This window comes from Lissotriton vulgaris, chromosome 9, assembly GCF_964263255.1.
Source record: "Lissotriton vulgaris chromosome 9, aLisVul1.2, whole genome shotgun sequence".
Classification (NCBI taxonomy): Eukaryota; Metazoa; Chordata; class Amphibia; order Caudata; family Salamandridae; genus Lissotriton; species Lissotriton vulgaris.
The window spans coordinates 938,562,123-938,586,173 of NC_141697.1; the positions used below are offsets into that span (position 1 = coordinate 938,562,123).

The 24,051-nt window shown below is 45.2% G+C and overlaps 1 protein-coding gene and 1 pseudogene across 1 annotated transcript in view; both read right to left on the minus strand.

Annotated features, from left to right (window-relative positions):
- TCTA (T cell leukemia translocation altered) overlaps window positions 1–24,051 on the minus strand; it is a 78,541-nt gene that overhangs the window by 30,496 nt on the left and 23,994 nt on the right. Inside the window, exon 2 of the mRNA XM_086938788.1 lies at window positions 13,361–13,415. Within this exon, the coding sequence (XP_086794914.1) occupies window positions 13,361–13,415 (55 nt within the window). The remainder of the gene's footprint in view (window positions 1–13,360; window positions 13,416–24,051) is intronic.
- Window positions 1,644–3,417, minus strand: LOC147692568 (deubiquitinating protein VCPIP1 pseudogene; annotated as a pseudogene).

Sequence of the window (24,051 nt, forward strand, 5' to 3'; positions counted from 1 at the left end):
GAATATATTTTTTAGGAATGTCACTAATGTTCTAAGAACATGCTTTTTCTGTTAAAATTCAACTTCCCATTGCTGTGGGCATGACATTACTGCAGTTCGGCATCTGAGAGAGCATAGCTGTTAGCACAATGCAACTCTAGGCACTCACTCATCTAGCCATCATCTTAAGAACGTATTCCAAAGTGCATATTAATATGTAATCAAATTTGTAATAAACGATCAGATCAGTTTATATTGTATCATGTTTTAATGCACCATCATTCTTTAATTGCAGCTGAGGATCATACCAGAATAGTGATGTAATCTGGGATTCAAATCGTATCCAAATTGCTTGTAACAATATTTTTAAACTCAAATAGTCTGAATGCAAAACTTTCATGTAAATAAAGTTTTACTTTATTAAATGGGGAAAATGTTACTTTGCATGAAAAAAATGTTTTAACCCCGGGTTTTGCAGCTTTTCCTTTGAAATATCTGTGCTTTCTGCTGCTAACTTGTGTTCCTGGTGAACAAAGTGTGTTTAAATGCAAAGTGTGTTTAAGACTGCAGTACCGCCTCCTGTCTATGGGGGCAGAGGGAGCAAAAATATAAACACACTTTCTGAAACACAGGTCCCCACAAGACAATTTTTTTAAAAGTTGTAAAAATTGACACAGATGTTCCTGAAGCCATTTTTTATCATTTAAAGGACATTACCTTGTGGGGACCTGGGTTCAGGTCCCCACAGTGCAATCAAGTCCCCACAGCGTGAGTGTGTTATCACACCCAAGTCCCCACAAGGATAGTAACACAAACCCACACGCCCAGAGCCCCACACACACACACGCCCAGAGCCCCACACACACACACGCCCAGAGCCCCACACACACACGCCCAGAGCCCCACACACACACGCCCAGAGCCCCACACACACACGCCCAGAGCCCCACACACACACGCCCAGAGCCCCACACACACACGCCCAGAGCCCCACACACACACGCCCAGAGCCCCACACACACACGCCCAGAGCCCCACACACACACGCCCAGAGCCCCACACACACACGCCCAGAGCCCCACACACACACGCCCAGAGCCCCACACACACACACGCCCAGAGCCCCACACACACACACACCCAGAGCCCCACACACACACACCCAGAGCCCCACACACACACACCCAGAGCCCCACACACACACACCCAGAGCCCCACACACACACACCCAGAGCCCCACACACACACACCCAGAGCCCCACACACACACACCCAGAGCCCCACACACACACCCACACCCAGAGCCCCACACACCCACACCCAGAGCCCCACAAACACAGACCAATCATGTCCCTAAACCCATCCAAATAGGACTACGCACAGATGCAAAAGCATTCTTGGTAGAGTTTGAAGAATGGATTGGATTGACAATAGTGAAAGCAATGGGCGCTGGCAGTGCAAGGTCAAGCTGTGAAACACGTTAAGTTCCTCGATTTAATGAGTACACAACATCACGTTTGCACTATTGATAAACGAGGTCACAACCTCAAATTAGGGGTTTCGCTTTCATGAAATAAAGTGGCCTTGTGGCAACACAGTACCAAATAGCATAATCAGGTTACATAACAGGGCAAGTGAAGAACGTAAACACTTCGTTTACTTATTCAAATAATGTCGGTCTTACCCATCAGTGTTGCAAGAAGGCATAACAAATACATCTCCTTGTCAATCTGTTCTTGAAGTTCCTTAGATATAGTGTGTGTCGCTGCAACATCGTCATGCTTTACTGTGTGAGCAGAAGAGGGCTGGATAGGTTGTTCCCTTTTACCCTTAAGGATCTCAATTGTGATCCTATCGCCATGCTGTAGAGGAACAGGCTCATTTTCCATACCGTTCTTGGGAGGCAAAAGCTCTTTGGGTGGGAAACCATAGCGTATACACAGCAGATATGAGGGAATATCGAATTCTTTTGTAATTTCTTCCTGTAACTCACAAAACGTGGTAGACGATTTAAGAGTAAGCATAGCCTGTCGGCCATCATTAGTTGTCATTCTTTTTTTCTTTTCTTTAGTAGCAGTTGGGGAGTAGAGAGCCTTCGTAGGAGTCGCGAGAGCAGAAGAGGATTCATCTCGCATCAAACTAGGTGAAGCTGACCGAGGTGGTGCTTTCTGCTCTTGCTTCAAAGAATCAGTTTTTCGTTTCTTCATCAGCGAAGCCTGTTCTGCAATATTTTGCTGAATTGCTCTTTCAGTTTTGCTCATAGTCAATTCTTCTTTATGCAAAGTTTTTCCTTTTTGACTAGTGACGATGTTTTGTGTTGGAAGGGAATTCTCTGCCCCATGCCCTGGATCTGTGATGTGGGGAGCTTGAGCACCATCAATGTTGACAGGAGTGTAGTCATCTGGATTCTTTTTGCCAGTATGGTGCAGTATCGTATTAACAACTTTTTGAACCATAATCTCACTCCCAAATTCGCCAGGAAAGTGTTTGAATAGCAACGTTCAATGAAGTTGGTGACCAATGTCACGTCGGTCTCATACTGGAGCCAGTAGACTGTCTCCCGCACCGTTCTTCCATTCCAGTCCAAGTTGATGGAGAAGGCCTCTGGTAGGTTGTCATACTCGTTCACATCCCAATAGTGCTTGAACCCGCAGCCACACTTGCCTCCTGCGGACCTGGTGTTAGTTCTGTCCTCGTTAGGAAGCATATCGAGGCGTCGGCCTGGACACGGTGCACATAGGTGGCATGGCACCAGTTGCAGGCGGTCAGGTTACTCTGGCTGAAGTCCGGCACCAGCACGTCACTGTCCACGTCGTAGGAGCAAACAATGTTGTTAAGAGGGAAGCTATAGGTCTTGTCGGACCTTAGTTGCCCGTGTGTACTCTTGGCCAGGTTGTAAAGCTTCCCCCCAGGCGACAACCACTCGGGAGCCACGTGCAGCTCTGACAGGGCTCCACACACCAGGCATCGGTGCAGTCTGCTCTCCTCCACTGCCTTCTTGGCGGCCATGGTCACATCTTCAGGCCTGGCTCCGATCACGCCAGTGCGGCGGTAAAAGTAATGGTGCACGTCGGACACCAGGCTGGAGTGGACGCCATACTTGTCCATGAACACCTCTTCCATGGCAGCCATCAGCCACAAGAGATGCTTATCTTGCAGGCCCCAGACGCCACCGATGACGCAGCTGCCGTTATCCTCCAGGTGGATGTATGTGCTGATCAGCTCCTGCGGCATCCCCCATGCCTTGGGCTGGAGCTTGGCAGGAAGACAGGGCAACGCTGTGCCCTTGACCCCCACCAGAGGGATGTAGTGGTTGCGACCAGAGCTGCTCCATGCAATACAGATTGGCTTGTTCAGCTGCCCGTCCTTGCCCATGCACTGCTCAGGGGACACCAAGCCGGGCTCGAAGGTGGCAGAGTAATCCCCGGGTCTGCGCATGCCGCTGGCCCATGTTGCTCAGCGGCTTTGCCTTGCCGGTGGCCTTATCCATGCCATAGCGCGCCAGGATCGGAGATAGGATCTTGCAGTGGTAGTTGCTCAGGCCCAGTACTTTTACAGGTTCATTGCTGTTGTTGCTCCCGCCGCTGCCTCGAGATCGGACAGCACCGTTAACACCCAGGAGCGCGTTGCGGAGAAGGTTGTGCAGTACCACGTCTGGATCGGTGTCTTCAACTCCGCTAAGCTGCCTCTGCTCATGCCGGCGACCGCACTCAGTGCACTCGATGCTTGCTGAGCCTTGGGCAGCCGGGAAGAAGAGCCGCGCCTGGCATTTGGGATCCGGGCAACTGCACGAAAAGATGCACCAGTCTTTCCTCTTGGGTCCCGGCTGGGCCATGCCTAGTGACACCCCAGGTGGGGCACCCTCACCAGCTCATCGCCCTCTGGCAGGACTTTGTTTTGATTCTCTGTCCGACCAACACGGAAGCGCCTCTTTGCCTTTTCATGCCTAGTATAGCCGTTGACAGATGTAACGGCCTTTCCCATCCCACCAGTCGACTCGCAATGCACAGGCACGTTAAGCGTGGCACTCTTTTGGGACATGTAGTTCTATTTTGCCATCTTATTCCGCTTCCGGGTTTAGCCGGTGTTTGCTGTGGACTGCAAGAACCGGCATGCAGCTGTGTCAGGAGTGTTTACCTCACAATGCACGCTCGGACCCATGGCACTAGCAACTGACGAATTGTCAACCAGAAAAGCTACATGCGAGAATGTAGGCAGAGACATAGTTAAAGGACAATGGGGGCACGGTCACAAAATAGCCATTGAAAATAGCTGCCACTATAGAACGATTTAATTTTCCTTTGAAGTGGCAAGAGTACCTTTTAACACCCAAACATGATTGCATCTTAACTATTTGCTTCAATAAATTGGGTAAATGAGTGTATCTGAACAATAATATCAGCCAGTTCGTTTTCTAATAATTCAACAACACCACCCCAAAAAAAATGGCGGCCGCAAAAGTCCTAAAATTTCGGAATCAGGGGCGTGTTTTGGCGTTCTGAGTGACGGATGACGTCACAGTCGAAAGAACACAAAAAAACACGCCCCCGAATCCGAAAGAGACGGGGCTTGGCAGGAGTGACGCCCCTCTCCTCCAATGGCAGGCCTCCGTTTAGGAAGTCAGCCAATGGAGGAGAGAGGCGGGTTCAAGCACCCATACTCAAAATCATTAAATCTCCTCCCGGAGACTGCGCAAGCGCAGCCTTCGGTCCTCAACCTAAAAATAAGTTAGACAGCTTTATCCACGCTTGTATTGAGTGTTGTCTAATAAATGTGAAGTTCATGCTGCAGGTAAACTTCTCAGACTTACTCCTGTAGGTTTTGAAGCAAGAGGAATTTAAATGGAAGAAGAGGGGAGAGATTCCGTGCAGGAAACAACTGGGAGGGAGACTAAGGAGCAGATTAGATAAAAACGGACACAGTGCATCCAGATTGTGAACACATACACTGCACAATTCAAGGCTCTGAACAGCAACAGAACAAGAGAATCGCCAATAACAACATGGAAAACCAGCACGATAGCCCAAATGATCATGACAGACAAGGCTCAATTCGCAAAATGGGAGATTAAAGCATACAAACCCAAAGAGGGAAAACCCCACACATGCTAACAGGCAGATACAGCAACAGGAAAACACAGCGCACAGCGAAAGTCCATTCTAAGAGGCACTACCGAAGTCGCCTGTCCTACATCATTCTCAAACCTGAGAATACATTTCTCATCTACCTGTGCTGCAACAGGGTATAAAATCACTGAAGGGGATAAAGTAGAGTTGTACACTTACGACCAGGAGGGAACAGCAACAACCCTACCAGGTCAGGGATCAAACTGCTCCTAGCTCAAAGAGACTCAACGGGCCTGCAAGTGGAACGTAGAAGATCATAAAAATAATCTTATGCAACGTGTTCGGGCTGAAAACCACGCTACTGAATAGGGACACCATTGAATTTTTACAGAATGGGGACCTGCTGTGTCTCCAAGAAACCTGGCTACTTGCCCCCTGGTCATACCAGGATTCGAGGAATTCCAACACCCAGCAAAAAGGCACAATGCATTTGGAAGGCCATCAGGGGGCCTATCTATATATGTAGACTTGGATATCTCCAGAACATCAGTCAAATCCCCATGAAGTACGGACATGGCCCAAGCACTACACTTGCAAGGCCTAAAACTGAAAGGGTTCCCCATAACAATCCTACTCTTGAACATTTATTTTGACTGCAAAGACAGTTCAAGATAAGGCAAGATGAGGGAACTGGTCGACACACTGGAAGTACTGCTCAGCAATTACCCAAACTTCAGGATAATAATGGTCGGCGACTACAACACTCACAACTTGGGATCAGAAACAGATTACTCCTGACCTAGGGACCACGCTGGCAACTTGCTCAATACATTTTTAAACATCTACAGTCTAAGGTTTGCACAAGAGGTACAAGTTTCAAATATTGTCATTGCTAGAGATTGCCAGGGAAAACCCAAATCAAATTTGGATCATATTTTTGTGAGCCACTGCCTCCAAGAACAGGAGGTGGAATTTCAAGAGCTAAGTACAGCAAACCAGCGACCACCTCCCATTGATCACAGCTATTTCTCTGCAAACAGTTACTCTTAAGCACACTACCCCCATGGTTGCACCTAACGGGGAGGAAATGCATACGCTCCTAAGCCGACTGAAATGGAATAAAATCAACTCACCTCGCCTGACAGCCTGGAAAAACAATTGGCCTGCACTCAACAGCGACTATGCTGAAAGGAATACACCAGCGAAAAGGTCAAATCTGGTCCCAGAGCAGTACTGCCTATTGCTAGGCTCAAAACCTAATCAACAGCCAGAATTCAAAGAAAGGGTGTGCTGCCAAGCCACGGTGTAAATTAATCTAATTAAGCAAGAAGATACGGAGACAAGCCAACCGCAACCACAAGCGGGCGAGAGATGAAATAGGATGCTAAAACACACACAGGAGAAACATATGAAACTTCAAAAGGCAACAAAAAAACTCCCAATGGCTGCATATCCATAGTCTTTTTATCCCAAGCAGACAAGCAGAATTTGGGCTATACATCAACAGGCTGTTTCTGCACTGTCACGACCGGCGAAACGGAGTTCCAAGTCACACATAGATTAACCATGCCACTTTGCCACTGCATTCAAGCTAGCTTGGCTGATGACGACTGTTTGCCAGAAACCGGTCCCAGGATGCTTGTTTCCGTTCCATTGAAGACATGGCTTGGCAGTTCGGGCTGAACTGTTCCCATGACGCACAGGGTCAAGACTGATTTGTATATGGTAATGTCTGAACTGGGTTGGCAAAATGAGTTAAAGAACTATGATGAATTCAACCCAGATCTGTGACTGGGGGTGATTGTCTAAGAAGTTTCAGCGCTCCGTCCATCATCTCCTTGTGTTTGCTTTGTTCACCCTAGGTTGGCAGGGTATGCTCAGACGTGGGTCACATGCTCACTTTGCCACTGGATTCAAGCTAGCCTGGCTGATGATGGCTGTTAGCCAGAAACTGGTCCCAGGATGCTTGTTTCTGTTCCAGTGAAGACATGGCTTGGCAGTTCGGGCTGGACTGTTCCCATGAGGCACAGGGTAAAGACTGATTTGCATATGGCTGTGTCTGAACTGAGGTGGCAAAGTGAGCTAAAGAACGATGATGGATTCAACCCAGATCTGTGACTGGCGGTGAGGGTATGAAAAGTTTCAGCGCTACGTCCATCATCTCCTTGTGTTTGCTTTTAACCATGTGAAAACACTCTACTGCAACACTTCTCACAACACCCATCAACGACCACTCACAAGCACTAACCCGCACAGTGTCAATGGTAACAAAAACCTGGTAAATCAAATAACCACAGAAGAAACAAGCGAACCTCTTGATATGTACAACTGTGTGCTAATAATACTAAAGAACATCAGAAGCAACGGAGCCCCAGGGCCCAACGGCCTCTCTGGACAACTTTTCAAAGAGGACTTCGCATTCTGGGCCACAATACTCACCCAGTTATACAAGTTTTGTATGACTAACTCAACAGTCCCTGCGGCCTGGAAAGGATCCCTACTACAGCCAATCCATAAAAAAGTGACACCAGAGATCCAACCAACTACAGGATGATAGCCCTAGAGGCAAAAGGAATATGCAAATTTGCTCCTACAAAACTAGGCTAATGAGGTTGGAATACTACCAGTCTACCAATCCGGCTTTAGGACAGGAGCATCAACAATGCACGTGCCTTGGCAGAAGAGGACTCAGGGCAGAGGGCATCACGTGGGGGCCTTGGTCAGAGGATTCTTGTAATGAGATCACCTGCCTAACCTTTTAACAGAGATGGATGTGATGAACCATACAAAGGGCACAACTGTAGCTAAATCAGTTGAGGATACAAAATTCCTATAAACCCTGCATAGAAGGTACGTACTAGTGCAACTAGATCAAGAACACAAGTGGTTGCCAGTGAGACTCACAGAACAGAATGGATTCCCATCAAATGTCTTGTGATGATCTATATTCTCATTTGGTCATCCATGGTCATGAGGCGGTCTGTCTCTTGATCGAGACCATGTGCACACCCAATCCTCGAACATTTTCGTGAGTCCAGCTCACAAGCACTGTGCTGACCATGAGGTAGATAGAATGGTATGGGAATTAGTGCAGTGCAAAAGAAAGTATAACGTGGCGAAGTAAAATAGAATGGTAATGACAGGTGTAAGGACGTTTTATTCAAAAGGCTGTCTCACCCTCTAATTAAAATCAAGAACAGTGCAAAAATGGAGGCAGTCGTGAGCAAATACTGACCGCCACAAGGAGGGCCAACATGTTTCAGCCGATAGGTAAAAAGGGGTTCCAAGGCTTTCTTCAGGGCCTCTGTTCTAAAAAGTATTTTGATACCGCTAGTGTGATTACAAAAAGAAATCAAATGGAGATATAAGTGAAAAGGATACAAATGGACATATTCGTCCATAATCATCTTTCTCCGTATCAAAACTGGTGTGTCTCACATCCAGAGTGACCGGGGACTAGACCTCACCTTTCCTGGACCCTGCTCAGGAAGATGGAGGCCCGCTCTGTCCGTCGTTGCCTCTGTTCAGGGCGCCGAGTCAGGGTGGACCCCAGGTTCTTTTGTTGTAGTATTGCTTGATGTATGGGGATACGAACCACGGAAGGTCTTAAAATATCCCTTGGACCCCCTTTCTCTATGCGGTGTTACGATAACCTTTTAACAGCTCTTACATGCTACATGGGTTTCGTTAAAAAGAACTGTGCTGTCGAGAAGGTTTACTTAGCACTGTATAGATAAAAGACAACTTCCTTCAAGATAATTTGTATGATGTTTGACATCTTAACTAAACAGGTTTCATATGCCTACGCCAAGTTCTGGGAACAAATATACTTTCTCAGCACCTGCCTCTTATACAAGAAATTGTTTGTTGTTTCACAGGTGTTTAAAGCTGTAACTTGACAACCTCTTGGTTCAAGATTGCTACTGTTGAGAAGTTGGCTGAATTTCTCAAACTGATTGGTGAACACAAGTTCCACAAGAAGTCACTCGGCCTGTTTAACACATCCCATTTAAAAGTTTAAAAATAGGTCCCAACTCACAGCAGACCAGATTATAGAATGTAAAATACTCCTTGTGCCTGGGGTAAAAAACATATTTTGAGAGCTGTATTTAGTTCTTAATTGAGCTAGCAGTGCGGGTGAGGCACATCCGCACTGATTTTTGAGGAAGGGTACTTTTCTTCATCAGACTTTGACACAGAAGAAAAAGAGAGAAAAACACAGGAGGAAGGAAAGAAAAACAGGGACAATAGGAGAAAGGAGGGATGAAAAAGAATATAAGAGTAAAATAAATGGGTCAAGTGTGTATTGTGATGTTATAAAGAAGTGTGAGCTGGAATCAAGACTATGCAGCTTTGGGATTAGACAATCCCGACGTTTGTCAGCGTTGACTAAATTTCTCAGTAAACTTTTGGGCACCAACACCTATTCTTTTACAAATAAAGCACCAACTGTATTACATTTTCTGACTATCAACTGAAAGTAATGTATTGACATTTGAAAAAGAGGTGACTTAGCAGTTAAATAGTGCATCTATTCAAGCTCCACTGCGAAATGTAAAGGACAATCAAATAATAGGCGGAAACAACCTAGTCTGAGACAAAACTAAAAGAAAGAGAAACTCTCAGGTGGGCATAAACATGATCAGTCACCAGCTAGTCAAAGGAAGAAGGGTCCCACAATTAAGTCTGTTGTTAAAATATGTGGAGGTCGGTGGACAGGAGCATCTGATGATTAAATGCAACCTTAATTATAGCCTGGTGGAAACGTTCATATATGCTTTGTAAAAAACAATTTCATGTTAAACATATCCAAGAATGATGCGTTGGCGACTGTGTGATAACAAATTTCAAATACATTTTTAGGGATAACTAAAAACAAGCTTAGGAGGTATACTCTGGACGTGGAGCAATAACTTGTATTGAATCTTACTTGTATAATGTAGGTATCCCACACATTGTGACATTTCTCAACCATCTTGCCACACTACGTATCCCTCTGACTCATAACTTCGAGCCTAGACAGCGCATGTTTAAAGCAGGAGTCAGAATATCAAGCTCACCACTTTCTTGACAAAGAGCAAATGAGTTTGGAGATTGATTAGGAAGCAACTTATTTTCAACAGAGCAAAGTTGCTTTTTTTTGTTTACAGCTGCCACTTCTCCCACTTTTAAGCGAGTTACAGGTATTTTTATGCCAAAGTTCCATAGCAGGAAAACGTTACAGTTCAGTGTGCCAACAATCTGCCAGTTGATGATCAGAGGGTAGTCCGACAAAATAATGATTAAAACTGGGGTCTCCAACAACCTTTTCTGTAGTGAGAGCTACTTCTGATCAGTGAAAATCATTGTGAGATACTGAAACAACTTGTGCATTGTTACCAGACACCCTGATGCCAAGTTTCATTGACTTTAAGCCTAATGTCTCTAGAGCCAGATACTATAGTTTGAACAGAATACTTTGACCAAGGGCACTATGACAGGGCTGCCATGTGTGTCAGCAAGTGCTGTCTTTGGGGAGGAATGAACATGTGTGCGTATGAATGGAATATATCTGTATGGGTAACAGAACCTGTGTTGTATGTACTTGTAGCACAGGACATACCTTTTGCTATGTATAACACAAACATACAATATATTTTTTTTAATTGGAGAAATTTAAAGTGCAGAAAAATGGTCAGCAAACATTCATAATTTTGAAAACAAATCTGCACTTTAAATTTCTTTCATTTTAAAAAATGACAGTATTTTTCAGTTCTACTTGTGTCACAGTGTCTATTGGCCACTGTGAGTAAGGAGCTTTCTCTTTGTAAATGCCACATTTTGAAATGGGAGAAAATTAAAATGAAGAGTTAACTTAATCATTAAGGTAACTTTCCTTTTTTATTGTCTTCCATTTTAAAGCATTCAGAAACATCAGTTTGTTTACAGCTCCAATACTGAGCAAAAATCACTTTTGTGTAAAAGTTGAATACCTCAGTGCTTCAGTTGTTTAACTCTGTGACCCAGCCTGGGTAATAAATCTGACTAAGCACTGCTCATTATCAGGCCCTGCTATCCAAAGGCTGATGATAATAATGTAAAATAAACATAGCCTTCCCTTAACTCTAAAAGGAAAAGATGACCATGTACTTATTTAGGAATTAACTCAAGCCTGTGAGCTTCTATGAATGTATCTGGGAGCTACTGTTGGCTCGCCATGACTGGTTGGAGACACCTGGTTTAAAAAGGTTTGGGAGACAAAAATGATGTGATGTAAAGAATTTTGTGGGACAGAATACAGAAAGTAAAAATATTGTGCTTTTAGGTGTTTAAAATTATTTTTTAAAATAAAGTATATAATATTGTTTTTTAAAATATCGTTGTTTAAAACATTGTTTCAATTAATTTGATACATGTAATGGATTAGAAGTTATTGTTATTGTAATAATATGTAGGTTTCATTCGTTTTTGGATATTTCATACATTTTTATATGAAATGTAATTCTTTTTACTTTATGTACACATAGTTAATTAAGTAGCTGGCTGTTTGGATTGTAAGGGAAAACGGTGGGTCATTTTTAAATATATAAATTATTATTTTTAATTATTTTTACTCAACTTATTCTAATTGACAATCATGCTACTTAATTGCAATTTTAGCTATTTGTTGAATTTTAACTGGCCAATCAATTAATTCATTTTTAATTGGATTATATAATTTGTATTTATAAACTGTACTAATATTATTTGTTGTATTTAATTTTTAATGTAATAATGTATCTTTTTTTATTGATTGTCAGTGTTAGTTTTTTATGGTAGTGAGGTGAGAAGGGTTTTAATTGAAAATATTTTAAATTTAGGTAGAATTTTAATTTTATTTTATTAAATTTGTTTTATAATTATTGAATATGTTTATTTTTAAGGTATTTTATAATCTCAACCCTTGAAGTGCAACTTAATCTGAAATTTTAAAAATGCTTTTACTAAATATATATTAGTTTTAAAAGTTACTTTAGAATGTTTGTATTCATTATTTTGCATTCATATCTTTAAATCAATTAATTTTTTGTATTAATGTTTAAATATTTTTAAATGTTATATAAATTATAAATGTGAAGATTTTAAAGAATAGAATATATTTTTTAAATATATTTTTTAATTATATATTTTCTTAAATTACCAGCATTTTTGTTGATGAATTTTCGGCATACACCCGGTCAGAGAGCTCGTTAAAAGTTTGCCAGGAAATTCCCCAGGGAATTTCCATTATAACACTGCTTTTCTGAACAATTTCTACAATATATTCAAAAGAAGTTGTCAGAGGGTTCAGCTCTTTAGAGCACTGACTGTGAGCAGTCTGAACCAACGTAAGTGCTTGAGTTTTAATATGTCTCTATGAAATGCCTCTTTACTGACGTTAAGTGAGATATTGGTGTGCTTTGGTGACTTGGAGGCATGTACAATAGCAATATGTTCTTTTCTGTCTTGTGGAGCTCAAATCTAATACCGTCCACAACCATTTGGAGTTTGAATAGAGGTGTATTTGCCCTACATTATTTCTTAATTCGCCCTACGCCCAAATAATTAATGAATATAGCTTCTGGAGCCTAGATTTAATCATAATCATGTAGCTGGCCAAGGTTTGTGATAAGTATAAATGGAATTCAATCTTCTGGGTATGAAAGGACATTGCATTCTGAATGCCACTATAGGTGGTCCAAACACTTCATATATCTTGGGCTGAGAAGATGGGCACAGTCTTTGGAAGTGCTGAACATTTAGAAAACTGGTAGTCTGAGGAAGAAATTAAGTATTTATGAATGTCTAATAAAGATGCACTCAGTCTTGATGTCGAGCACTTAGCACATGGGTTTCACTAAATATCTTTCTCTACAATTCAAGAGATTTGAGATGTAGCCTAAACATATTCAGATCCGCCGACTACAGGACTAGAGTAAATTCTGTTGTATAGAGGCAAAAAACTGTCAATTACCATATTCTGGAATAAGGCCAAAACTGTGGAACAAAATAAATAAATAAATGGAATAAGTGTGGCATAGGCAGGGTGTTTTGACGCTTCCAGTAAGAGGTTTGGTAAATCCGGTCTCATGTCTACTCTATGACCAATAGGATTTACACGATTGTAAGAACCTTCTACGCAACACTGCCTTTATGTAATAGCCTTAGTTGAAAGAAGCAAAACAAGTTTAAAGATTACACAAAACAGTAATGATTTTATTATGAGTAAACATTAGAATGCAAAAAAAAAACACGCTGTCAATCACACAATTCTGCCACATAGGTAATCAAATTGAAATGCATGCAATGCAGCTCACCATATGGGAAAGTTTGTTGTATAGTCAGGGGTCCCTCCATTCTGTCCCCCCATACCTGGAAATATAAAGGAAGAAAGGTTAGCACAAAACCACTAGTGCTGACTGGAAGATGTTGCGGAAATGGAATGGCTGCCATGGCAATAGATAGTTGCAAATTCACTCCAAGCTCAGGTCACATTTTAAAGAGGAGTTTCTCCAGCCATTCAGAACACACACATCTCACTATGAACCTTTCAGCTCAACCTTTTTTCTAAAATCAATTTTTCATTACCAATTAATCCACTAGCTCAAGAACGAACAACACTAATTAGGTAAGAGACTGTTCATCTTAATGTCACCTCCGTAAAGCAAACTTACGTGCACTACACAATTAGCAATTCAACCAATATTTCCGCAATTTGGTTCTCAAACATGTGTAATGGACCATTTAGAAGTTGTCAATTCCTGGTCAGTTATGATCAGATTCTAGAGCCAATATACCAGAATAATAATGATGTATTATATTTCCTGACAATGTCATTCCATTCCAAACAGTATTAGTCAGACAAATGCTGCGAGTTCATAATCAAAGTAAACATCATCTTGGAAGTAAACTGCGTGTTGTACAACTCCCAGCCCAGATGCATGCTTTGATAATTTTTCGCAAATTTAGAAAATGTTTTGTTAACTAGAAATAACACATTCATTATTCGAGGGTTTGAACACTGTCCCTGCCTCGTTCTCTATTTTACAACGAAAAATAGTACTAAAACAACTAAGATTTTCGTCTTGAAGACAGTTGTGTGGCATCACATATTTTCGTGTGTCTTTTTGTAAAGTACATTTATTTCCATTATGAAATTAAACAAACCTCATTTATTTTGTAGAGTGCACAAAGAGCTCACATTATTTTCTATTGTGAATTAAACAATCTATGGTCCCTCTCATTACTGAATAAACATGGCACAGACATTCTATTTCAGGAGCAACAAAATGCACATTCCATTACGTACTGAATATTGTAAGTCAGACAGCAATACAGTACCAAAATGCTGTATTATGATATGGAGTCCATATCTACAAGGGCAATTGTGCTAATCAGGTCACAGAATACTGCAGCCATGGGAGACGTGCAGCTGCCTAAGAACTTCAGAATCCGTCACTTTCCTGAACTTGGTAGTATATAGAATAAACAACCTTTTTAGTAAAGAATGGGTTCTTCTTCCTTGCATCATTTAGTCTGATATTTTTAAAGTGCTAACAGTATTAGAAAAGTGCTTAAACTGTGTGCTCTATCAAATTGTATAATTTGTTTAACAATGTTCGCTGTTTTGGATACTTTCAGTGCTGTACAATAAAGCATAGCCAGAACCACGTAATGGAATAAACTCCAATTTGTAGTGTAACAAAGTGTACTACAGCAAGTACAGTATATGGAATAAATAGAAAAGAAAACAACAGTGGGCCTCAATACCATTGGCTTACTACCAGCAGTATTATGTTCAATGAGTGTTGGAGCATGTTTTTCTATGATCTAAATAACCCTGTTTGATAAAGTCTGTTACTTATTTCAAAGTAGTTGTATAACTTTGAACATAGTAATTTATAATGGGACATTACCAAACACTTGCTTAGAGATACATTTTAAATGTAGTATTACGCATGGGCATACTTTTTAAATTCAATAAAAATGACTGACCCCAACGCACTTGAATGCAAGCTGGTGCAAAAAAAAAAAGTGAATAAGGAAACTGGAGACATAAAGATAATGGAATTCCTAAAAGTGGTCAAATTTGTTGGTCTGTATGTATATTTTGGCACAAAATGTACACGTTATACATCGGGGTCATTCTTAATGCTGCTTCCTACACCTCTAAAATATCCACTCTGAAGTAAGTGTGAAAAGGTCCTTTCCTATTTTGTCTACCAAAATGATTCAATGTTCAAATTTTAAAATCTAACAGATAAGAGGCAGGCTGCAATGTGGTTAGAATGAGAAAATGCGGAAATGTTAATTTTGGGAGTAGGTGGGGTACACTCAAACTGTTTATCTTACTAAACAATATCAGTACATAAATGACTAAATGTACAAACTTCCCATCACATTTCTTAATAGCCAGTTGAACCCTGCATCAGAAATAAACAGTAGATGCTGGGCAAGATGGCGGCCAGGTGATCTGGGCGGGTGTCACTCCCCGACCGCTGCTGCTGCGCTTTGGCGATTGTGAGAGAGGAGCTTGTGGAGGGGATTACTGGGATGGCGGAATAATCTTTGGAAGAATAGCAGAACAACAGAGGATCGGAAGAAGCTTTATGTTTGGCGATTTGGAGAACCAGAAGCTGTGGCTGCGGTCAGTCCGGCTTGTAGTAACTGATCTTCGCAGCCGCTCTCACCTGTGGACGTGGTCTGCGGAAAAGTCCGGGCAGGACGCAGACAAGAACGGCTGCTTGAAGGTTGGTATGCCGCTCCGCAAGAATGGGAATCTACCCGTTCTTAACACGAAAGCTGCAGGGTTGGCAGTGGCGGCGGCAGGAGGAAGGAAGATGCCGGCTTTGACTTCGGATGAAAAATCAGAGAAACTCGAGAAAGCGGCTGATAAGCCTGGCTCTAAAGGAATGGCTGCGAGCTCGAAGAAAGGGAATACTATCAAGGCAAAATGCGCCGAAACAACACACTCCCCCTGCCTGACAAGTGATGAGGCTATGAGAAGAAATGATGGATTAGAAACAAATACTAGGGAAGGAGACCGACCCTGATACTACTTCTGTCTTCCAAACTCCGGGTGGGGGAATGCCAGATACGGGATCCGGTACTGGTAGCTTACCAGATATACAGGACGGAGAGAGTTTAATTTCACTGGCTGAAGAATCGGATATAGACTATAGCACAGACTCGGAAAATTCTGAGGTTTTATCTGGAGAAGACAGTGAGAGCCCCCCCAACCACTGCGGATACCTTAAGAAGGGCCACACATCGGCATAATAAAACTAGGAAGACACCATCCGCTAGCTTAGGACGATGTGAGACCGGCTGCTCTGAGACTAGTGACAACCCGCAGTGAGAATATTCTACAACCAGTCTAGCAGCTACAGGAGGGTTCGGAGGGCAGGAAGAAGATCTGGGGGTCCCCGGCAGTAAATCTAACTTAACCCCATCAAATACCCAGATATATGCCATGCTCAAATCTATACAAAGCAGAGCAAGACAAGAGCATAAAAGAGCGCAGCTGGCAACTAAGAAAATACAAGGGGCAATACGAAAAAATACCAAAGTCTGTGCAGAGGTTGTTGCTAGAACAGCCCTGGAGGAACGAATTGTTGGATTGGAAGCTGGTTCAGAAAATGCGGAATCAAAAACAGCTAATGATGAAAGGTTCGCGGATATATTGTGGAAACTGAAACTGGAGGATTCCAAAAATAGGCTTCGCAGGAACAATTTACGTCTTTTAGGGATTGATGAAAAAGCAGAGGGGGACGATGTAAGAGGGTTTGTACTGAGACTGTTTAAGTCGGCGCTCCCAGAATTAGCTCATTGGTGCTGGGAAACCAAGATTCAGAGAGTTCAATGATTCCCCCTAATGATGAAAAAAAAAAAAAAAACAGGCTCTGATGCTAAACCCCAAGCAATTTTAATTTTGTTTGGCAATTTTTTGTTGAGACAGGCTATTTTTGAAAAGGCACTACCAGACGCTAGGAAATCAGCTGAGGGCCAGACTTTTTGTGCGGCCCGATTTTTGCCACGCAACAGTAGAGAGGCGGTGGCGGCTTCCCCCGATGATTACCCCTTTCCAAAAAAGGATGTGAGGTCTATTTGATGAATCCAGCGCGGCTGAAGGTTATACACCAAGGGGAGATCCGGGTAATCTCCTCGGGAATCCAAGCCGAAAGTTATTTGCAGGAACTAACAGATGGCTATTGGACTTTAGCTTAGTATGAAGTTTATATAGCCTGTCTGATTTATTTTTGATTTGCCTCGGCGGTTAGAGTTCATTTGTTTCTTAATTCTCAATTCCCTCATTGTTCTTCATGTACTTTCACTGCAAAAGCTAGAGAGAGAAAATGGGATTTGAGGGTTAAGGGGTATTTCCCCTTGTGGGTCCCCTTGGTCCTTTTCTGGTTCTACTGTGGCTGGAGTATGTTTCTTCTTAAGACTTTTTTTTCTTCTCTCTTTTGGTGTTTCTGGGGTCGGGGAGTGACTGGGCGACACTCTGGAACGTGGGAGGCATCGCCAGGGTCTGAGGACCTATTTTGCCTTTATGGTGGGTGGGGGATTCATCACAGGGAAGGGGGAGGCTTGATCTAATAATTGGCCATATTTTGGGTAAGAGGATAGCTGTGACAGGGGGGGCATATTTTTCTATGGTTTGTAGGGAATGTTTATTTATACAGGATGGCGAGCATTAGGATAGCATCTATCAATATTTTTGGGTTGAAGGATCCAGTAAAATGGCGTAGGGTAAGAGAAGATGTCCAATTCTTGAGGGCAGATATTATCTGTCTTCAAGAGACGCACATTGAAGCTAGCCGCAATAAACTCCTCGAGTTTGAGGGTTTTCAGTTGATCTCCTGTGTGAGAAGTTGGCCCGATATGCAACGTTCGCTATTCTAGCGACCGCTATGTATCGTTCCAACGACCCTTATGTTGTTTGGTTGTAAGTCAACCTATAGACCAGCTATCCTAGTAGCGTGGATACGAGCAGTCTAAGGCTAAAGACTCGAGAGGGCGCGTTAAGCTAGCTGTTTACCACACATGTACCCCTTGAACACCCAGTGAAAGGACACCACACAAGTGTTATGAAAATAAACAGTATATTTATTAAGAATCACAACAGCCCTGTACTCTTTATGAGGACAGGGTACTAAGCACAAACCAAATCTCTTTAGCAAATACTTCAAGTGCACGTTTAAACAAGTGTCCGAAGACACGGAAAGGTTAAGGCAAGTCGGAAGCGAGGGACTCGGGACCCTAGAGTAAGGAGGCTATGCAGGCACCGAAATGCCGAGTTACCTAGCCACGAGGGCTGCGGCTGCACAAGTCTTATAGGCGTCGGGTCTTCGCTGACGAGCCAGGAGCCGGAAGAAAAGGAGTTGCTGGCCGGCGACCAGTGATGAATAGTTCGTAGAGATCCAAGCCTGGATCGGAGATTGATGAAACCTGAAAGCAGAGGGGACCAAGTTCGTACTACTAGCCAGTAGTCAGAGGGTACCAGGAAGGCACCGGTTGGCCGTCACCTCGACTAGGTGAGTGGGCGACGCTGGGCTCTGCAGTCTCACGGACCAGGAGGCGTTGTCGGCGACCACGGTGGAGGTGCGAGCTGTCCCACGAAGGATGGCGCTGTCGGCGTCTTGGGTGGACCAGGAGGGTCCGGGGTGCTTCTCGAAAAGATGGAAGCAAGGGCCAGTCTGGAGCAACCAGACCGGCAGTGATGATTCTCGGATGTCGTCACAGAAGGACACAAGCCAGCGGCTCGTGACCAGACAACGTGCTGAGCAGCGAGCAGAAGGGCCCCACGCAGATCGTGGAGATGCTGGGAGACTGCACTTCGGTGCTGGAGCGGCTCAGGGTCGGGGCTTCTCGGACCCCAGAGCACTCACCAGAGAGTTACCTCGATGGTCGTGCTGGTTTTTAAGAGCGTGCAGGTTCTGATGATGGCCGGTCCCTCGAGGTCTCGTCGCACCCACAGATCACAGCTGAGCTGATGACGTGGGTAGAGGTCAGAGGTGCCAGGGAAGCCGGTTCTCGTCGAGCTGGGCCGTCGGATTCCTTGAGGAAGGACTTACAGCAAACCGCAGAGTTCTTAGATGGTGCCCGCTGATGCAGGGTGACTACTCCTTAGCCACAAGGGAGAAATCTTGAGAAGAGTCTTGAAGTCCTTTCGTAGAAAGTATTCTTGATTCAAAGATGATCTAATTTGGAAGGGTCCCCGCTCCGGCCTTTATCCTAAAGAAAGGGGTGGGTACATGACTAGGTCCTGCCCTAAGGGTGGGACCAGGAAGGGGGGTAGTTACACCCCTCTCCCCTGCCGGACTTTCCCCAGGCCAGGGCTGTCGCCCCTGGAACTGGTTCCAACCGGCAGATGCGTAGTGAGCACCGGGGTGCCACTCCGCAGTCACCTTCTCGCAAAAGCCCTACCTACCCAGAATACACAAACCCTGTCTGGGACGGTGCGAACACCGCCCTCGACAGGAAACCCTTTGTCCAAGCGCTCCTCGCTGGAAGGACTCCCAGCAGCAGGAGGTCAGACTCGTGTCTGTGGTGGCAGCATCCATTTTGTGGAGCTGAGGCTTTCGTTAACTTTAACCGGGGTTCACAGTTACGTACATGTCGTGTCCCTCTAGAAGGGCGGAATGCTAACCTCGTCGCCAGGGTTGGTGAGAGGGCAGCACCCCGATTCGTATGACACCTTACTCGACATGTCTTGATAACGCGACACCGAAGTTACCGATGTGGTACGCGTTATCATGGAACAACCATTGGGTCTTTTCTCCGCAAGCTGCAACCGGCTCGGCTCGTGCCAGAACACAGTTCACACGAGCCCATGCACTCTGCCTTCAGGATTGTCAAGGCCTGCCATAGGAGTGACTGATAGGAACTCGGGTGTCCATTGTAGGGTTAGATATAGAACTACTATACCTAAAGCAAAGGGTGATTACACGACTTCGCCCCAGCTGTCATGCAGCCAGTTGTGTCAAATTTAGGAGGCCAGCCAGGGGTGGCATAATACATGCTGCAGCCCCTGGTGGCCCTGGGTACACCTATGCCCTGAGTTACAGGGTCTGATAAGGTGGCCCAGTACCAATTGGTAAATGCACCTAGGGTACATCTCGTAATTTAGAAAGAGAACAGCCGGGCTGTGGGTCTGATTGGCAGGCCCACAGCCAGAGAAAGTCGTAAACCAGTGAAACAAAAGCAAAAAATCTGGGTGATCATAGGATTGCAGACCCTACTCTCCTACATGACCCCCCCCCAAACGTCGGAACAACTAGCTAACCTTGACCAGGTGAGTCTTCTTGTTCTAAGTGGAAATATCTGGAGAGCCCATCGGCATTGCCATGATCAGTACCAGGTCTATGTTCCACTGTGAAGTCCATCCCCTGTAGGGAAATGGACCACCTAAGCAGTTTGGGGTTTTCACCCTTCATCTGATTTAGCCACAAGAGGGGCTTATGGTCGGTCTGAATCTTGAAGTGAGTGCCAAACAAGTATGGCCTCAGCTTCTTCAGGGCCCAAACCACAGCAAAGGCCTCCCTCTCAATAGCTGACCAATTCTTCTCTCTAGGGGTCAGCCTTCTGCTTATAAAAGCAATGGGCTGGTCTTGACCATCAAAATTCAGTTGAGAAAGAACAGCTCCCACACCCAACTCAGAAGCATCTGTTTGGACAATGAATGGTTTGGAGTAGTCCGGACTCTTGAGGATAGGCGCCGTGCACATGGCCTGCTTTAGGTCATCAAATGCTTTTTGACAGCTCGCTGTCCACTGAACCTTTTTTGGCATTTTCTTACTTGTCAGTTCATTTAATGGTGTCACGATGGAACCATAGTTCCTGACAAACTTCCTGTAGTAACCAGTCAGGCCCAAGAAAGCTCGAACCTGAGTCTGGGTGGTTGGAGGAGCCCAGTCCCTGATTGACTGTATCTTGCTCTCCAGTGGCTGAACCTGGCCTCCACCTACAAGGTGGCCCAGGTATACAACCTGTGTCTGCCCTATCTGGCACTTGGTGGCCTTGATAGTGAGACCTGCTGCTTGCAGTGCCTCTAACGTCTTCCGCAGGTGGACCAGGTGATCCTCCCAGGTGGAGCTAAAGACAGCAATATCGTCAAGATACGCCGCGCAGAAGTCATCCAGCCCAGTAAGGACGTGATTCACCAACCGTTGGAAGGTGGCAGGTGCATTTTTCAGACCAAAGGGCATCACCACGAACTGATAATGCCCACCAGGGGTTGAAAATGCGGTTTTAGGCTTGGCGTCCTCAGCTAATCTGATTTGCCAATACCCAGCTGTCAGGTCAAACGTACTTAGGTAGTTGGCCGAAGCCAATCTATCGATAAGCTCGTCTGCCCTTGGTATTGGGTGGGCGTCAGTCTTAGTGACTGCATTGAGACCCCTGTAGTCTACGCAAAACCTCATCTCTCTCTTACCACCCTGGGTGTGAGGTTTCGGCACTAGAACTACGGGACTAGCCCAAGGGCTATCCGAGGGTTCAATGACTCCCAGCTCCAACATTTTCTGCACTTCACTTTTGATGCAGTCTCTAACGTGATCAGGCTGCCTGTAGATTTTACTCTTTACGGGCAAGCTGTCACCAGTGTCGACCTCATGGGTGCACCAATCGGTCTGACTGGGTGTCAGAGAAAACATATGTCGGAACGACTGAAGAACCTGTTTACAGTCGCTCTGCTGATGTTCGGAGAGGCTGCCACAAAAGACAACACCATCTACCGAGCCATCGTCAGGATTCTGAGTGAGCAGGTCGGGGAGAGGGTCACTCTCCTCTTCCTGTCCCTCATCTAGGGCCATGAGCAAACTCATGTCCTTCCTGTCGACATATGCTTTTAGCCTGTTGACATGAAGCACCCTGTGGGGGCTCCGGGGAGTTCCCAGGTCGACCAGGTAGGTGACCTCTCCCTTTTTCTCCAGGATGGTGTGGGGCCCGGACCATTTGTCCTTGAGTGCTGCTGGGGCCACTGGCTCCAACACCCACACCTTCTGTCCGGGCTGGTAAACAGTCAAGACAGCCTTTTGGTCATGCCAAGCTTTTTGGAGTTCTTGGCTGGCCTTAAGGTTTTCAGATGCCTTTTCCATGTACTCAGCCATCCGCGAGCGGAGGCCAAGCACATAGTCCACTATGTTGGTTGCAGGCTTTTTGAGAGGTCTCTCCCATCCTTCCTTCACCAAACACAGGGGTCCTCTTACAGGATGCCCGTACAAAAGTTCAAAAGGGCTGTAGCCAACCCCCTTCTGTGGGACTTCTCTGTAGGCGAACAAGAGGCAGGGGATCAGGACGTCCCATCTACGCCGAAGCTTTTCCGGTAGTCCATGAATCATCCCTTTTAGGGTCCTGTTGAATCTCTCAACAAGCCCATTGCATTGTGGATGATAGGGTGTAGTGAACTTGTAGTTGACACCACATTCCTTCCACATAGCAGTTAAGTAGCTCGACATAAAGTTTGCACCTCTGTCGGAGACGACCTCCTTAGGGAAGCCCACTCTGGAGAATACTCCAACTAGGGCTCTTGCCACAACAGGTGCTGTAGTGGTCCTAAGGGGAATAGCTTCAGGATACCTGGTGGCATGATCCACTACCACCAGTATAAACTTGTGCCCTGATGCTGTTGGTGGTTCCATGGGACCGACGATGTCGATCCCCACCCGTTCAAAGGGCACCCCCACCACAGGCATTGGTATAAGGGGGCCTTTGTCGTGCCACCTGACTTACCACTGGCTTGGCAAGTGACACAGGAGCGGCAAAACTCCTTGGTATCTTCGTTCATGTGAGGCCAGTGAAAGTGTGAGACAAGCCTATCCCACGTTTTCGTCTGGCCTAAGTGACCTGCTAAGGGAATCTCGTGGGCCAAGGTAAGTAGGAAACCACGCTGAGACAAGGGTACGACCAGCCTCCTGGTCATGCCAGGCTTGGGGTCTCTTGACTCAGTGTACAGGAGTCCATCTTCCCAGTATACCTTGTGGGTACCTGTGGCGTTCCCAGCAGCCTCAGCAGCAGCCTGCTGTCTGAGGGGTTCAAGAGAAGGGCAGTCTAACTGGTCCTTCCCCAGGTCCTCCCTTGAGGGTCCCCCTGAGCCCAAGAATTCAACTTGATCAAGTTCGAACTCCCTAGGCTCAGTTTCCCTCAATTCCTGTAGGTCAGCCTCCTCTGAGACTTGATCCTCGACCTGGGGCAAGGGGGAAGGCGCAGCCTTAACCCTACTGCTCTTTTTCTTGGGAGGTGTCTGGTCCGTTGTTCCAGGATCCAGCACCTGTTCAGTGGGGCATTTCCTGACCTGTGACCTAGTCACAGCGAACACATGTGCTGGCAAACCTAACATTTCCATGTGAGTCCGGTGCTCCACTTCTGACCATTGTGACGACTCCAAATCATTGCCCAACAAACAATCCACTGGGAGGTCTGGACTAACTACAACCTTCTTTTGGCCAGTTACCCCTCCCCAGGAGAAAGCTACAATTGCCATACTGTGATTGGTAGTGACATTGCTTGCATTGGTCACCAGGAATTCTGTACCTGGCATGATCTGTCCAGGGTCCACAAAGTTAGGCGTCACCATGGTGACGCTGGCACAAGTGTCCCTATAGGCCTGAGCCATCTTTCCATTTATGAAAGGCGTCTGTCGGTATTTGCCCAAAGTATTGGGGCTTACGTCAGGGGATACGTCCGCGTCCCCTGTACTGACAAGGACAGCCTGAGTGAGTGTGCCAACTAAGTTGTCACGCCCCTCAGAACCCAGGGTTAACCCTACTAAACCCTTGGGAGGCGCACTACCACTGCTGACTGTACTAGGGGGCACAGGTGCCTTAGGGGCTGCAGTGGCAGGAGTCTGCCCTCCTCCTTTCTTGGTGCACTCACTAAACCAGTGAGATTTACTTTTACAGTACTGGCACCATCTTTTGGATTGGCCTTCTTTCTTCTTTTGGGGAGCCTGACCCCCACCCTCTTTGGGTTGTTGGGGACCTGTCGAAGACTTCTGGTCATTTTG